The 18545-nt window shown below is 36.2% G+C and overlaps 1 protein-coding gene across 1 annotated transcript in view; it reads left to right on the top strand.

Annotated features, from left to right (window-relative positions):
• cemip (cell migration inducing hyaluronidase 1) overlaps positions 1 to 18545 on the top strand; it is a 165670-nt gene that overhangs the window by 76542 nt on the left and 70583 nt on the right. The window contains exons 7-11 of the mRNA XM_065249447.2: positions 2005 to 2075; positions 2205 to 2300; positions 8304 to 8425; positions 8849 to 8996; positions 13502 to 13693. Of these exons, the coding sequence (XP_065105519.2) occupies positions 2005 to 2075; positions 2205 to 2300; positions 8304 to 8425; positions 8849 to 8996; positions 13502 to 13693 (629 nt within the window). The remainder of the gene's footprint in view (positions 1 to 2004; positions 2076 to 2204; positions 2301 to 8303; positions 8426 to 8848; positions 8997 to 13501; positions 13694 to 18545) is intronic.

The raw sequence follows: 18545 nt of genomic DNA, 5'->3' as shown, positions 1-18545 counted from the left end.
AAGCTTTTCCAAAAGCAAGATTTGGACATTTCTCTGTTTTGAAGTGTCGTGGCTTATGAAGTTAAAAGTTGATGTTTAGATGAATAAAGTCAGACTTCCAGTGGTTAGATTTAATATCGGCATAGCATAGATAACATCGTTTGACACCGTCTGGGAAAGACATTTCCTTCTGTGGTCTAGGAAAAAACTTTATGAATGCTTATGAATGAAATGTTTCCACATAACGACTTAACTTTCCCACATGCAAACCTAACCACACCAGCGATATAAAACAGCTTAGCTTGGGAGACTGTTAAAGATAAGACATCATTATAGGCAATAACTTTTTATATAAACCATCTAGTGTGTTTTTGTGCCTACATATACACTTACTGCAGTACAGGCTCAGCAAACCAATTTACATGTGTTTACTAGTGTCCTATTAAATGAAGATAGAGAAAGATTTTCCCCTCACATTTATCCTCACACAATTTTTGGATGACAGTGCAAACAACCAAATTTTAACAAAAGTTTCACAAAATTCCTTGCAGAAAAAATTATCTTCTATAAATATATAAACATACAAATTATATCCAAATAAAGAACACACCTTCTGCTGTCAAACAAACAATAAACAAACAAACAAACAAACAAAATGGGGAAAAAACGTTTCATTATATATTTACTTTTTCTACTTAATTTAACCACTGAAATATGGATATTTCTCTTCAAAAATACAACATTTTGAGCAATAAGCTTAAAAAATTGCGTTTTTGTAAAGGAATTTATGTTAGAGATCAGACTCAGAATGACTATCAAACATAAAGGCAGTTAAAATAAATCATTAAATCTTTTTAACTTCCGTTTTTATAAATTCGGTTTGCCATCTAGTGGATAAAAGCGGTATTACACTTTCACTTTGAAATTCGTCCAGAAAGGCGTATTTATTAGTTAAATATTAACTCATAATTGACGAGATAACTCGTCAATGGCGGTGAATGAGTTAAAGAGCAACTACGGTCCGATTCACTTTAAATTTCCTTTGTTGTGAAAGTGTGTATTCGTACATGTTAAAGATGAAAATCCCAAAGTAAACGATGACGCACGTTTTCGTCTCCAACGTAAATTTCTTTTCTTGGACTACAACAAACATACGGATTGTAGGCAACATTTTACTTCCTAGGCATGTTGACGTTTCGAACTCAAAGCCTGTAAAAGCATTGCATTGTGAGGAAATCGTTCAAACATGGTATGGAGCGTCACATTTCTGTTTGACGTCAGAGGTATTCAGGCAAATGACAACGTACAGATTAGCTGGCCAATCAGAGACACAGCGCTTTATGTAAAAAAATGTAACTGAGTAAATATTTATGTTTTTATACGATTAATCGCAAAATAATCGCCCGATTAATCGATTATGAAACTATTTGTTGGTTGCCAAGTGTCCAATATGGGTCACATTACAAACATTAATGTGAGCACACTCACCAAAATACCTAATTTTAGCAGAAAATCACAATTGGACATTTAAAAAGTATTTTATTCCTCTAAATAAATACGTCATGGCTGTCACATGCGGCAGATGGATAGGAATAGAAGCACCCTGTCAGTCCGTTGTGAAGAAAATTGTCCTGATGACGATGTCAGTCAGTCAGTTTCTTTCAGAAGGAAGCGAGGGCTGATGGAAAACTCTGCCATTGTAATTATCCAGACCTCCTAGAGAACCTCAAGCCGCCAATCACACCTCAGTCAACATCATTTACAGCAGTGAAAGTAGACCGTTTGTCTTGGCGAGACATCTTGTTCCTCCGTTTTTCTCACGTTTATTCCCTGTTCTTCACGTTACCTTTATATCATCACATTGGGGGCTTTTTGTCGCCTCGAAAATTGGATTAGGAAATTATGGAGGGTATGGTCATGAGTCAGATCAGCTACTATACAGTAGCGTATCATTTCACTGTAATAATGTAATTGCATTACATTTGTTTCATGCATAAACTGATCAAATTGAATGTGTGTTTGCAGGCACCCCTGGAGTTTTATTGCAGTAAAGGGGGACATGACATCATCAGTCGAGGATCACGCCATATATCAGGGTGAGACTCATCTGTCCACTTATTCCCTCAGCAGTGGAAAACAAACACTGCTGAAGTGAAATATCATGAAACCGACCTTTCGTCTCCTGATGCCAGCGTTTTTATGTGTGTGTGTGTGTGTGTGTTTAGGAACCAAGGCTTCGTCTGAAGCGAGGAGCTATCGTGTGTTTCAGATGGGCTATGGGGAACATTTCACCATCACCACCACTAGTCAGTGGGTGCAAGGTATGAACACACACAATACAGCAGGTGTTAAACGTTTACATTTAGTCTATATGATGTGTAAAAAAGAAGGTTTAATAAAGCATACTGCTACCGGATTATAGTGGTTGTATTAAATTAGGTGCATTTTATTTTCTAATATCCCTTGAATGGAAAGAAATGCAATATGGAGTAGGCATCCAACGTTATCTTTAGACGAAAATGACAACTTCACCAGGATTCATCAATGACTCGAGGGAAAACACATTGCATACATTGTAATAAACTTTTTAAAGGGTTTAATGAATCCAAGTCTGTCTTACGGGTTTTACAGAAGCATGTCATTGTCTTCAACCTTGGAAGTTATTGTAGGTGATTTGCTGCCTTTGTATTTCCGGATACCTTCTGTTGTGACACTGTGACAACACATGGAAACCAGCAACATTTGGTTTTCTCACATCATGGCTGGTTAGGTGAAAAAGATTGCTTGCTGTCTTAAATATAAAGGTTTTTATTAAACCGGGGGTCCGCCAACTGACGTTTAACTCATTCCCCGCCAGCCTTTTTTTTTTAAAGCTGCCCGCCGGCATTTTTTGTAATTTTCACAAAAGTTTCACAAAATGCCTTCCAGGCATTTTCTTCTAAAAATATATAAACATACAAATATATCAAATGAAAGAAAAGACCCCCTGCTTTCAAACAAGCAATATGCAAACAAGCAAACAAACAAAATGGGAAATTATTTTTCATCCTATCTTTATTTTTTCTGTTTATAGAAATTTTGTTAGAGATCAGATTCAGAACGATTATCAAAACATACACGGAGTCTTAAATTAATAAATACTTTTTTGCTTCAGTTCTTTTATAAATTACATTAAAAAAATGTAAAACATTACAACCAGCGTTCCCATTAAGTTGCGCACGTGCATGGGTGCGTAAGCTTATTGAAGGTATTTGCGATGCAATTTTAGCCTGCGGACAACAACTAAATATCTGAAGAGTCGACCTGCGCCCACTCAGGTAGCAGCAGTAGCCACAGAAAAAAACATTACCTCTGCATCACAAAAACAGGTAAATCATATAGCCACTAAAACAACACAAAAAATTGTGAACTATCGCTAGCATTTAAAATTGGATTGCAATCCAGACTAATAAGACTTGTCAAACATGTTGCCCCAAAGATGCTGCGCACTTATTGCATGATGTTCTCCTGCAGAAAATAAACCTGCGTAACTCAAACTCGTGACAATAATGATCCACGACCACCTGAAAGGCAAAGGTCCTCAGAATTATAAAGTAACTGTGTGTGTTTTTCAACCGCGGCAACACATAGAGAAGCAAAATAATGTTTTTCCAAAGGACTCCACTGAAATGACCTGCTATTACAACAGAATCTATTTCTGTACGTCTGAACTGCGTCTTGTGCACAACCTCTGTCCCCAACAGATTAGACAGTCTTTGTGCCATTCACCATGATCAAGTACAATTGTAATTGTCCATCGCACAGTAAAATGAAAATGTATTAGACTGCAAATAATAATTAAACTAAATCTACTTTAAAGTGTCAGTCAGATGCAATTTCTAAGCTTCCTAATATTGTTAAGGAGTCCTGGATAACAGGTTTATATGCATGCAAGGTCAAAAAACACTGTAATTTTCTAAAAATATAAGTTTAATATTATCCCATTTCTCAGAGAACCCCAAACGATTCATGTGAAGCTGTTCAACGACTCAGTCTGCCTAAACCCCACCTTTCGGTAGCCTACTCTGCACTGATTGGTCAACTGACACATTCTCAACAATAGTGCAACATGCATTGACCTAGTGCTAACATGACTTGCTGAGAAGACATCAGTGATGCGCGGGTCAATGTATAAACAACCCACACTCATCCGACATTTTCAACTAACCCGCCCGCAACTCGGACCGCAAAAATAATATTGTACCCGACTCGCTTCCTGGCCCACATTTTTAGTAAGTAGTAATTGTTTACAATAGTTAATTGGCATTTTTATTTAAAAAGACCCGACCGACCGCGACCTGAATATCATTAAAAATATTTTTGGATGAATCGTAACCGCGGGTACAGTATATTAAGCATTAAATAAAGCGACATCAATACACATCATTGATCATTAGTTCAAGCAATAGAAACGACGACATACACTAAAATTTTGTACACTCATTTAAGTATGTAAGATAACGGGTCATAGCAAATCTGTAAACAGTAGTGCAACATGCGTTAGCCACTTGCTAACGTGACTCACTGACAGTAAGAGTTTAAACACCGACATCAAAACACAATTCATCATTAGTCCAAGTTATAAAATCGACGACAGACCCTAACATTTTTACACTCATTTAAGCAAGCATGTAAGCTAACCGGGCCCTAGCAAAACCGTAAGTACAACATGCTTTAGCCGCTTGCTAACAAGACTCACTGACAATATATTAAGTGTTTATACACTGACATCAATACACATCATTCATCATTAATCCAAGTTATAAAAACGACAACAGACACTAAAATGTTTACACTCATTTAAGCAAGTATGTAAGCTAACCGGGCTATAGCAAAACCGTAAGTACAACATGCGTTAGCCGCTTGCTAACAAGACTTACTGACAGTATATTAAATGTTTATACACTGACATCAATACACATCATTCATCATTAATCCAAGTTATAAAAACGAGGACAGACACTAACATTTTTACACTCATTTAAGCAAGTATGTAAGCTAACCGGGCCATAGTAAAACCGTAAGTACAACATGCATTAGCCGCTTGCTAACAAGACATACTGACAGTATATTAAATGTTTATACACTGACATCAATACACATCGTTCATCATTAATCCAAGTTATAAAATCGACGACAGACACTACAATTTTTACACTCATTTAAGCAAGTATGTAAGCTAACCGGGCTATAGCAAAACCGTAAGTACAACATGCGTTAGCCGCTTGCTAACAAGACTCACTGACAGTATATTAAGTGTTTATACACTGACATCAATACACATCATTCATCATTAATCCAAGTTATAAAAACATCGACAAACACTAAAATTTTTACACTCATTTAAGAAAGTATGTAAGCTAACCGGGCTATAGCAAAACCGTAAGTACAACAGGCGTTAGCCACTTGCTAACAAGACTCACTGACAGTATATTAATACAATGACATCAATACACATCATTCGTCATTAGTCAAAATTACAAAAAAGATGACAGGCACTAAAGTTTTTACACTCATTTACGCATGTAAGCTAACCGGGCCATAGCAAAACCGTAAGTACAACATGCATTAGCCGCTTGCTAACAAGACTCACTGACAGTATATTAAGTGTTTATACACTGACATCAATACACATCATTCATCATTAATCCAAGTTATAAAATCGACGACAGACACAATTTTTTTTACACTCATTTAGGCAAGTATGTAAGCTAACCGGGCTATAGCAAAACCGTAAGTACAACATGCGTTAGCCGCTTGCTAACAAGACTCACTGACAGTATATTAAGTGTTTATACACTGACATCAATACACATCATTCATCATTAATCCAAGTTATAAAAACATCGACAGACACTAAAATTTTTACACTCATTTAAGCAAGTATGTAAGCTAACCGGGCTATAGCAAAACCGTAAGTACAACATGCGTTAGCCGCTTGCTAACAAGACTCACTGACAGTATATTAAGTGTTTATACACTGACATCAATACACATCATTCATCATTAATCCAAGTTATAAAAACAACGACAGACACTAAAATTTTTACACTCATTTAAGCAAGTATGTAAGCTAACCGGGCTATAGCAAAACCGTAAGTACAACATGCGTTAGCCGCTTGCTAACAAGACTCACTGACAGTATATTAAGTGTTTATACACTGACATCAATACACATCATTCATCATTAATCCAAGTTATAAAAACAACGACAGACACTAAAATATTTACATTCATTTAAGCAAGTATGTAAGCTAACCGGGGTATAGCAAAACCGTAAGTACAACATGCGTTAGCCGCTTGCTAACAAGACTCACTGACAGTATATTAAGTGTTTATACACTGACATCAATACACATCGTTCATCATTATTCCAAGTTATAAAATCGACGACAGACACTAACATTTTTACACTCATTTATGCAAGTATGTAAGCTAACCGGGCCATAGAAAAACTGTAAACAGTAGTTTAACTGCAACATGCGTTTTGTTCTCTTAAAAAAAGACACAAAAGTATGATATAATAACAAAAGTATTGATAAGGTTTGACCCCATATTATGGAAATGCAGTTGATCAGGTTTCACACAGTATCTTAGCTGTATAACAACTGTGGGGATTTCTGTTATGGATCAGGAAAGGTCTTAATTTAGGATTTAAATAGGAAAGTGCTGTATTTGGATAATCTCCACCATTTCTTCACTGATAGATGATGTTTAGCTAATACCTGCGTCTATCTGTCCGCCCTCGTGTCCCAGCAGCTCAGTTACTTACACCTGTACATTCATGATGTAAAATAACATGCCCATTCAGCAGACACCATCTGTTTATTCATGACCAAAGTTATAATTTCGTGAAAAATCTTATTATGGGCTAAGAATGAACTCATTTAGCGGTGTAATTAAAGTCTTGCTGTATGATTGCCAGTCGCAGATGCTAAAATATACAGAAATTTGTTCTGGAATTCAGATTTTAAAGACCACAATTTTTTACGGATGTATTTAGATGATGATTTTATCCAAAATTGCATTACAGTATCTTTTATCCAAATCCCCTGTGTATCGAACCCATGATCTTTGCATTTCAAACGCAATGCTTTACCTTTTTCGGCTACAGCTGACACTTTTTGTTTTCATTAGCTTTTAACGTAATACTTTATTGTACATAGTGCGTGCACACCACCAGCAACTTTATCGCTGTGTGTCACCTGTCTCTTTCGATGAGGGTGATAAGAGGCGCTCCTCCTTCTGGTTGTCCTCGTAACAATCATAAACAAACGAGTAACAGTCCACTGAAGTAGCTGACGAAACGCCACTGCTTTTCCCCCATTTGGTAGTTGCCTGGCAAAGTTGCACCTAATTTGCATAAAATGTAACTTTGTCGCATAGCTGGACATGCCCACTTCCCTGTCACCCATGTCGCCGCAAGCCGGCAAGCTTTCAGTGAATTGAATTTCTAGTTCCTAATTCTGGCTATCCTAGTAACAACTATTTACAAATGAGTCCCCGTCTTCGCAGTAAATAACGTAAGACGGATGACGTGAATTCCTCTGCTTCACTCTCATTGATTGTTGCTCCTGAAAATTGCTCTTCATTTGCATAAAGTTAAACTGTTCTCAACGTTGTCGGGTAGCTGGAAACGATTCGTGTAGCCGTTGCTAGTTGCTGGCGGTGATTTCTGTCTTCGCAGTCTTCTGGGGTTTATTTCCAAACTTGCTTCTTTACACCTTCCTCTTATTGTCATCTATACATTACGTCTTTGGTAAGACGTTTCGGGTGTGTATAATTAAAATTAAAATCTGACATCCTTGCACTCCAGTGTGACACATATTACACTTCCATTTCCCACCCACAGCAGAAATTCCCTTCACACTCCCGGGAGTGGATTCGGCGAGCACTGTCGCACGGAAGGGTTCTTTTTATTTATTTATTTATTTTCAAGTGTCTCCCATACAGCTCAAAAGCTTTGAGGATTCGGCCTTGATCGTAAACATCGAGTTAAGGAAAAAGTCTGCATAGTTCGCATGGGTGTTGATGTATTGTCTTTGATTCGATGTAGTGCAACAAAAGTAGACCGAATTCCCTATAGGTTTAGCACTGCGCGGCGAAGAGGGGGGGTGAAGTGCAATTATCTCTGCATAAATAGGTTTTGACAGGCAGAATTGCAAAACAGGGAGATTAAAGATGTAAATGAGACTAATATCTACACAGAGCCTGTCTGCTGGGCAATACAGGAGAGATGGCAGCATTCCCTCGTGCTTTAATCCGTGCGTGTTTGTGTGTTTCAGAAGCGGAATGGACCGAGTGGTTCGACCGTGATGATGAGAGGGGGTCAGGTGACTGGGAAAAACTTTCCGAACTTCACAAAGCTTTTCCGGAGCGTCTCTGCAGTAATCCCTTGGATATTGAGGTGAATATTTTTGCATACACACAGACAAATAACACAATATTAAAGTCACATATGCAGGAATGAAACAGAAATCCATACATTTACAGTTACGTTCTTTGCATTTATGCATTTGGGAAAATGCTTTTATTCAAAGTGACTTATAGTGTATTCAAGCTATACATTTTTTATTATTATAATATGTGTTCCCTGGGATTTCTCTTAATCTTTGCATCACTAACACAATGCTCTACCAGCTGAGCCAGGAACACTACTAAGCTACCACAACATTGTATGTTGTATGGTATATGAAGAGTTCAGATGCAAAAGCTGCTAAATGCCACTTCCGTCAATGAAATGAAATGATGATTGTAACCGAATGCTCTCGACCACATTATGCATCCGTATGATAACTGTATTTAAAAAAACACCAATTTTTGCCCTCAGGCTGAAACTGTTGATGGCTTCCCTGCCAACACAACTGGAGAAATCTTCTCCAAGTTTGACAGAAACTACGGCTTCGTATGTCTCAACAAAGACCAGGTGGACGGGATCTGCCACAACTACCGTGTGCGGTTCCTGTGCGGCAAGCTCGGTATGTTTGAATCAACCTGATTTGCTTATGGGGGAATCTGAAAATCATTTTCTATCATGGCGATGCACACTATTTGTGGGCATGCGATAACTTCCTAAGGAATGCAATATACAATACGGTAATGCTTTGTTTGTAAAATTTAAATTAAAATATATTTAAAACGTTAAAAAATATACAATCAAAATAGGACAAGAAAGCATTATGGAGTTTGCTTTCTGCATTGACTTAAAACTTTGACTATATTTTTCATTACATTTATGAAGTATATTAAAGTCATGCATAACATTACTACAGTATATGCATATTGCAGTATGCACATTTGCGATATTCCAATGATCTTAATAAATCTTGCAACCCAATTTCTTGATAAAGTAATGGTTACATTTAAAAATATCTATTGTCATTTACTCACCCTTATAGTTCCAAACCTGTGCAGAATGCTAATTCTTATCATTGCCATCCAATTAAAGTAAAACCTAATGTGGACAAAAAGTACCATTAAAGTAATTTATATGACTTACTTTGCCAAATATTCTGCATTATTATTATTTTTTTTTTAAGAACACATCTCATCCTTCACCATAGTTTTCAAATCTCATTTATGAAATCTCATATTCAGTGCTGGTGGAATTTTTTTTAATTAGGTATGACAACAGTGATGCTAAATGTTAGTTCTTAAAAATTCAATTTGTATGGTGAAGAGCAGTGTGTCATGCTGATTTTGTTTTTCACAGTGATTAATCACAGCGTTTTTTTTACTGCTCATTTAAGATAAAAAACTCCTGTATGCTCGTGGGATGCGGTCGCATATCATTACCTCAATGTGACAACAAACATTTAAGAAATTTTTTAGAGTTTATAACATTACAGCCCAAAGATCCCAGTTTATAAATTCGGGTTCTTGTACCACATGGATTAAAAGCCACACATTGCCAAAGTTTTGCATTTTGTGAGTTTTAAATCAAAATTGACCATATTTACAATGCACACATTATCTTTTTTTTTACATTATATAAAATATTATATTTATTTTTTATTATTTTAAAAAGTTAGCATTCATGATCTTTTATCAATATTGGGACTTTTTACACCTGGTCAGTTTCATGTGTTTTCTCTGATCGGATAGCTATCTGATTCGTTAAAACTGTTCCATTTACATTTGGCCACATAAATGCGTCTTGTGAAAACGGATATGAATCCGATCTTCTACTCCAGCACAAAATGCAAATACACTTTTCATTGCACCACCTTAAAAAAAAACGTAAGACTCTGTTTATGCAACAAAAGGCAGCACTTACTGTATGTTGTACTGTTGGGCAGGGGACGCGCGTCTCCTTCCTTGGCATGAGCTGGAGCGCACAATACAGCAGCAGGACAGTGACGGAGGCGCGATTAATTAATGTACAGGTCCATGACGGGGAAAAGCGTTCACAAAACTGTCTCTCAAAGTTGTATTTCTTTGTTTAATATCATTGGAGTTACTTTTTATTGGTTATAGAGCAACAAGCATGTCGTCTTTGTTTGTTTTCCTCTTTGCCGGCTAAATTCCGGTTGACTTCCTTACATTTGGGAGGAGTAAAGCGCTGACATATGCGGTTTCATCAACCAGATGTATTTACACTGGTCCAGTTTCATCTGAAATGCATCCCAGACCACCTCCTGAAGTGGTTTGAGCGATCGGATTTAAATCCATCTCGAAAACGTTTTCTTTTTACGATCGGATAGCTATCCGATCAGAGAAAACGCATGAAGTGACCAGGTGTAAAAAGCCCCATTGATTACGTTGGCGCTCATACATAATAAATTAATAATTTTTGTTATAAAAAAACTTTTTTCAGTGTCACACACCTCCTAAGTTTTTCAACACCTTCCCTCTAAATACTTGATTCTGTTCTGGTATTTAACACCCAAGTCACACAATAATATTGGCTTCCACTGGTGAGTTTTGGAGGCTGTTTCACCTGGTATTAAGATATGAAATATCAGTGAAAGCTTGTACTTATACATGTACAAAATACTGTACAGCATGTTTACTAACAAAACAAGCCGCAGACTCCAATATCAGTTTGCGTCAATTTAAACTCACCATTTCTCCCAATCACGTTTAAACGAGGGACTCGCCCTCCCTGTTCACACACCATCCCCTCAAAGTAATCAGTACAGAAGCAGTCAAAATTGGACAAAAGAAAGGATTAAAATATCAGATTTGAATGTAATTGTGTCTCTCTCATCCACTTGTGATTCGATTTATACCAGGTGTAAACAGCCTCTTAAAATCAAAATCAAATCCCACCCAGACTTCTCCTAAATAACTTGTTTCAGTCATTCACTTACATCAGATTATGGATATCAAAAAGGTTGCCCATTGACATTTAAGTTTTTCTTCACCCCGTCCTTTTCATAGTTTATCTAGAAATCTTGTCAGCCCTTTTCAATTTCCCACAGATGTAATGAGAGTTTGTAAAAACTTGGAAGCGTTCTTTCTAAGTGAATTGTGATGACTTCCACTTCAAGAGCTCGTGTCAGCCTGCAAGGACAATTTCTGAGACAACTTGAGCCATTAGGCTTTTCAAATGAAATGTGCACTTTGCTGTCTATATTTAGACAAAAATGAATCAGAAAGCTTTAAAACAAACTTCCCACTTACTTGATAATTTTTCTAGTCTGCGTTTTATTCTCTAAACATAATCTGTGTGAAGTGCAAGGGTGCAACAAAACTGGCAATTTATTGTCAGTCAATTTAACCCGCTTTCAAAGATTGAAGCTACAAATACCACAAAGGTGGTGCATTTTGTGCTCTTATTGTCACTTTGAAAGCCAAATTGGATTTTTCTGAAACTTTTTTAACAGATTTTATTTGGTCTTGTTTATTGGTTTAATTGATCCAAACCACTATCTTGATTTACAATACCTTTTCAGTAAAATGCCAAACAAGACATCATTTGCATTAGTTATCTGGTTAGCTGTCTTACCAAGCGTATTAAAGCCCATTCAGTCTGCAGTCTGCTGAATTGTTTCCCCCTGTTGGGTGAAATATAAATGTTGTCCGGGTTAGTTTAACCCAACGACCATGTTTTGTCCCTTTTGACCCAATGCTGGATTGAAACAAACCCAAAAAAAATTTAATTACTGTGTGTCCGCTTATCACGCAAGATTTGTTCAGATTAGACCAGTGGTCACAAACCATGTTCCCATGCTGCCTCCGAAACTGTCTACTTCCATACTATATCCTCCTAAGACCTGGATGTCCACATATTGTTTGATGGTTTGCACCATATTACTTAATTCTGTTTAACTGGAACCTGTTGTACACAAACATGGACAAATACACTGCTTCAAAATATTTGGTTATTTTATTTATTGGTTCTTCCTAACCCCAAAATAGCTTGTAGAAATCTGAAAAAAGACAAACCAAAGGTCGGGTCTAAGGAGGTTAAAGTAGGCAAAGCGAGTAGTATGTCTGAATTTATAGTATTCCAAAAACAGTATGGGAGAAAGTACCCAGATGACCTTCTACTTCCAGCAAGATCCCGAAGTGTTCACTCGATGGACCGTTTACTATCCCGTGAGCCCCCGGGAGATCCAACGTATAAGTTAAATCCACAATATCCCTTGTAGTTAAATTGCGCTAGTTTAACTCATTCACCGCCTGCCTTTTTGAGAAAAGTTGCCCACCTGCATTTTTATGATTTTAACAAAAGTTTCACAAAATTCCTTGCTGGAAAAATGATCTTCTATAAATATATAAACATACAAATTATATCCAAATAAAGAACACACCTTCTGCTTTCAAACAAACAATAAACAAACAAACAAAATGGGGAAAAAACGTTTCATTATATATTTACTTTTTCCACTTAATTTAACCACTGAAATATGGATATTTCTCTTCAAAAATACAACATTTTGAGCAAAAAGCTTAAAAAATTGTGTTTTTGTAGAGGAATTTATGTTAGAGATCAGACTCAGAATGACTATCAAACATAAAGGCAGTTAAAATAAATCATTAAATCTTTTTAACTTCCGTTTTTGATAAATTCGGTTTGCGGTATTACACTTTCACTTTGAAATTCGTCCAGAAAGGCATATTTATTAGTTAAATATTAACTCATAATTGACGAGATAACTCGTCAATGGCGGTGAATGAGTTAACGTCATTCCAGTTATGACGACGTATGTCACGTGATGCATCAACAAGTCCAAATTTATTCACACTATCCATATTCATAATATATAGTACCTACTGTTTTAACGATCTTAACCTAATTCAGTACCTACTGTCACAGTATGCGATTTCGGACATAGCCATACTTTCCGGCAGAATTCACCTCCAACCCTAATCAAAAAACACCTGAACTTACTAATCAAGCTTTTCACGGCTACCTAAAAAATTAGAGGCAGATGTGATCTAAAGGAACAGGATTGGTGACCACTGGATTACCAAATTTAATATGAACTTTCATACTATACTGACTAAACGTACTTGTGTATGTGTCCGTCAACAGTGCGACCACACGCCTCCATCACCATAGACACCGTGTCTAACTGCAGTATTCTGGAGCTGGAAGATGAACCTCACGGTTGGAGATCTGGCGACAGGATTGTGGTGGCCAGCACAGACTACTCCATGCACCAAGTTGAGGAGTTCAATGTGCTCCCTTGTCCATCATGCTTGAGGAATCAGATCAAAGTTGAAGGTCTGTGATTGTTTTTCTCTGAAGTTACTCATTGATTGTTCTTTGATTGTCAATGTGCAGCAAAACAACGTTGGAGTCATGGCAGGTTGGGCCGTGGTTCTCAAGTGAATTTGAATCTCATTTGTGGCATTTTCCTATCATATCTCTGTACCCATCACTTCCTGTTTTCTTCCAACCTGATTTCATGGGAAATTGTAACAATTTTATGAGGTGGCTACATTTTGATGATTCAAAACGTACAATTATTAGATAAAAAGGATGAATTTCCATCTCTGAACCATGGCCAAAAGACACATACTGTATAGCAACCGATCACATTTGAAACTTTTATAATTGCAGCATTGATTCAATCTTGATGAAGATCACCGATGTAAACACGACAGCTTTCTTCTTCGATCAGATTTTATAAAAAGTGTTATAAAATTGTGATGTAAATAACAAAGTTGATTGTCACCATGTTGCTTTGTGACACTTTCATTGTTGTCAATGGAATTTTATCAGTGGACCTGGTGTCTGAAAAACATCAGAAACAATGCCGAGCTTTAGCATTTAAAACACATTTTCCTTGTGGCCACAAAGTATTCAAATTTTAAATAAGCTCCTTTTAAAGAATCTCCTCATCCTTTATCTCCAAGGAGTTGAAATGCCTTACCGGAGATTAAAAAAGCACAAAGCACTTTAAAATGAAGATTGACTTTAAAGCTGTAAAATTTCACGCCAAAACTTTCTCTTGTCTTGTCTCTGCTTTTATTCACAAAGATTTTACAAAACAATGTGTTTTGTTCAGGCTAAGAATCCATTAAAATATACAGCTGATAGTTGAATTAGACTGATAAACCTTTATGTAAACAAAAGTGCTCTTATTGGGCTGCATGTGAAGGAAATTTCTATTTACTTGAAGCGATACAGATAAAAGCTGTTGAAAAAAATAATTGCCAAATCTGACTAAATCTTACCATGGTTGGTAAAATATGGAAAAAAACACGGTTGGGTTTAACACACCGTTAACCCAAATATTTTAAACCTTAACCCATAGTTGAGCTTTGAAAATTTAATATTGAGAAAATCGCATTTTAATGTTTTCCAAATTAAGTCCTTACCAACTGCATCCACTCACAAAAGTTTTGATATATTTACAGTAATAGTACGTTAATATCATAATGATTTTTGGCATAAAAGAAAAATCAATAATTTTGACCCATACAATGTGTTTTTGGCTATTGCTCATATTTACATGATTTCAACAAAAAAAAAAAAATAATTTAGACATTGTAGACATGGTGACTGATGTGTTTTGGCTGTGGAAAAGTTCTCATACTTTTGAATTCCTTTTTGCATTCCTGTTATACCTTCAGGTTTCGAAATTATTTTCATACAAGATGTAGCGCATCCGCAGGCAGCAATTTCTGCAAGTCATTCCACCGATTTTCAATTGGATTGCATTCTAGCCGGGCGATTCCAGAATGTTAACTTCTTTTCAACCACATTTTTGCTGTGTGCTTGAGCTCATCTTTCTGTAGGAGAAATAGTTTGCCATAAATGCATTTGTCATGTCAGTACAGCATGTTGTTACAGGGCTTATGTTTTGTCTGCACCGTACTTCACAAAATTGCAGGTTTTGTCAAAAACCTTGAAGCAAACCTTAGACGTTATGATGACATCTCAGCAAAGTGGTGTCTTTCTCAATGAGGAAGAATTTGGGTTGAATTGCTTGAAAGATCTTGATATCTGGAGACTTTCTTAGATTTCAAACTATAAGTTCTGTCGTTCATCCAATGACGGAGCTGCTGTCTTGTTCACTTCTCAAACACCTGTCCCTTTTTTATCACTTACTCAATATGACCTGATCTTCTGGTCTTTGAGACAAGTTTGTTTTTGATTTAAGTTTTTAAGCTTTACGAAAATAATAATACAGTTATTTATATATATATATATATATATATATATATATATATATATATATATATATATATATATATATATATATATATATAGGATTTTTAGGAACACCTGTTCAATTTCTTATTAATGCAATTATCTAATCAACCAATCACATGGCAGTTGCTTCAATGCATTTAGGGGTTTGGTCTTGGTCAAGACAATCTCCTAAACTCCAAACTGAATGTCAGAATGGGAAAGAAAGGTGATTTAAACAATTTTGAGCGTGGCATGGTTGTTGGTGCCAGACGGGCCGGTCTGAGTATTTCACAATCTGCTCAGTCACTGGGATTTTCAGGCACAACCATTTCTAGGGTTTACAAAGAATGGTGTGAAAAAGTAAAAACATCCAGTATGCAGCAGTCCTGTGGGCGAAAATGCCTTGTTGATGCTAGAGGTCAGAAGAGAATGGGCCGACTGATTCAAGCTGAAAGAAGAGCAACTTTGACTGGAATAACCACTCGTTACAACCGAGGTATGCAGCAAAGCATTTGTGAATCCACAACACGCATAACCTTGAGGCGGATGGGCTACAACAGCAGAGTACCACTCATCTCCACTACAAATAGGAAAAAGAGGTTACAATTTGCACAGCTCACCAAAATTGGACAATTGAAGACTTGAAAAATGTTGCCTCGTCTGATGAGATTTCTGTTGAGGCATTCAGACGGTATAGAGTCAGAATTGGTCATATCAATCAATGCCACATAGAATTAAGGCAGTTCTGAAGGCGAAAGGGGGTCAAACACAGTATAAGTATGGTGTTCCTAATAGTCCTTTAGGTGAGTGTATATATAATGAGATTAAAAAAAAGAACAAATGAATATAGTATGAAATGTTTTTTTTTCTGTTTTGTTTGTTTAAAAGCAGAGGGTCTTCTCTTTTCATTTGATATATTTGTTTGTTTATATATTTATGAAGAACATTTTCCTGGAAGGCATTTTGTAAAACTTTTGTGAAAATCACAAAAATGCTGGCGGGCAACTTAAAAAAAAAGGCTGGCGTATCAGACGTGCAAACTAAAGGAATACAATGGGTTTAATTATTGTTTTCAGTATAACACATACTCAGAATTTGTCCTTTGCATTTAACCCATCCAAGTAGCAAGTGCACACACACAGCAGCAGTAGTACAAATGCATGGAGCAGTGGGCATTTGGTGGGCAGTTGCTTTGGTAAATCCCCTCTGGTCATTATAAAACATTTTAATTGTTATATCTTGCAAACATTGTTGCAAAAAACTAAAACTATTAGAAAACGTTCTATATACATTTTTGCAAAAATAACCACCCTGCAATGCTCTGAGAACATTATTTTATGATTGAAAAAACCCTAAATATAACTGTTCGAGAACATTATTTTTAGTTACTTTTAGGTTATTTAAAAATAACCAACCTGCAACGTTTTGGGAACCTTAATTTATGGTTGCAAAAATTAAACCTAAAAAGAACATTCCTTGAATGTTATTCTTTAATTCCAACAAACTAAATAAAAAAACATAAGGGAACCAAAAACTAACCCTAGGAGAACGTTCTGTGTTTGATGGGATATCTTTTGTTTTGATATTAAAATGCTGTGCATCTTATAAAGCATTTCAGCTGAATATTTAGTTTAAGCAAATAGTTTATATTTTTTTCTAAATACTGGTTTAGAATATAGTTAGGTTACATAATCAAATACCTCAACAAATTACCTAACCAAATCTAAATGCAACCATATTAATACTGACAATTAAATTTCTCATCTTTATATAGGGTTAGGGGAACTGTTTTCAAAAACTCTTTGCCTAGACGGTTGAAGGAGCTCTCAAACAATATTAACATTGGTTTTCAGTTGGTTGAAGATAGATGTATTTGAAAGCAAACATTCCCTTACTCTTTTATTGGACCTCGAAACCCCCATGCTTCAATTTCCTCTGAGATGAGGGATTCTAGTATGCTTGTTCTTTTGGTTGTAAAATTGTAAAGATGAATCTTGGTTTCTCCAGAGGAAGGAACCAAACCCTCGAACCAAACCATCTGTGTCTTTAATGCTACAGTTTTCATAGATTTGTGCAGGGGTATTAAGGCACTATTTCCTGTAAAGTTGCTTTGAACCACTATATGTGTCCAAAATCAGGCGTATAGTAAGGCCATTTCCATCCTATCTGCTAAGATGCCTTTATATAGTTAAAGTATAAATAAAATAATGTATATATAAACATAAATAAACAGATGTATATACACATGTAAACATTTCTTAAATATATACATGCTTGTGTATGCATTTATCTATACAAATTTATTTTATCTATATAAGTTTATTAACGATTAATCGTTATGCATCCATAACTCCGGGCAATTTTTTCAGTCATTTAAGACTAAAATCGGTCTACTTAAATGGCGAAAGACAGATATCTTCAAATAAAATTAAATATTTATTAAATAAAATATTACATGAGGCAAACTACCTTGACTCGTAACTATGGGTTATAACAAGCGACTGGCCGCTAGAGCGCGCTTATCCATAAAATAAACAAACGATGAGATTGTCCTCCAAAAATTGCAATCTTGAAACCATGTATTTTGAAGCAGAACAATACATTTGTCAGAAAAACCGTTTAGCTAATTTAACGCTTAATATGTCGCAGATCAGCGACATAGGTTGAAATAAGGTGGTCCGTTAATAACGTTGAATCTCATTGGTTTTTGCATGTCACATTAAGTAGGTTCACCAACACTTAAACCTGACATCAGCTTCACCATAACTTTTTTCTTAAAGGCGCTCTAAACGAATCTGCGAGACGTCACTTTTTGTTGACGTTTGAACTGTTTTCAAACAAACGGAGCGGAGCTTACTCCTCCCCCTCCCTTCCATGCTTTCACGAACGCGCCCAACCCCCACTTCTAAATCCTTCTTGTCATTTATTGGCTGGA

The sequence above is a fragment of the Paramisgurnus dabryanus genome, chromosome 2 (assembly GCF_030506205.2).
Source record: "Paramisgurnus dabryanus chromosome 2, PD_genome_1.1, whole genome shotgun sequence".
NCBI classification, from domain to species: domain Eukaryota; kingdom Metazoa; phylum Chordata; class Actinopteri; order Cypriniformes; family Cobitidae; genus Paramisgurnus; species Paramisgurnus dabryanus.
The sequence above is the reverse complement of the archived record's forward strand: the minus strand, read 5'-3'. Positions and strand labels throughout refer to the sequence as shown.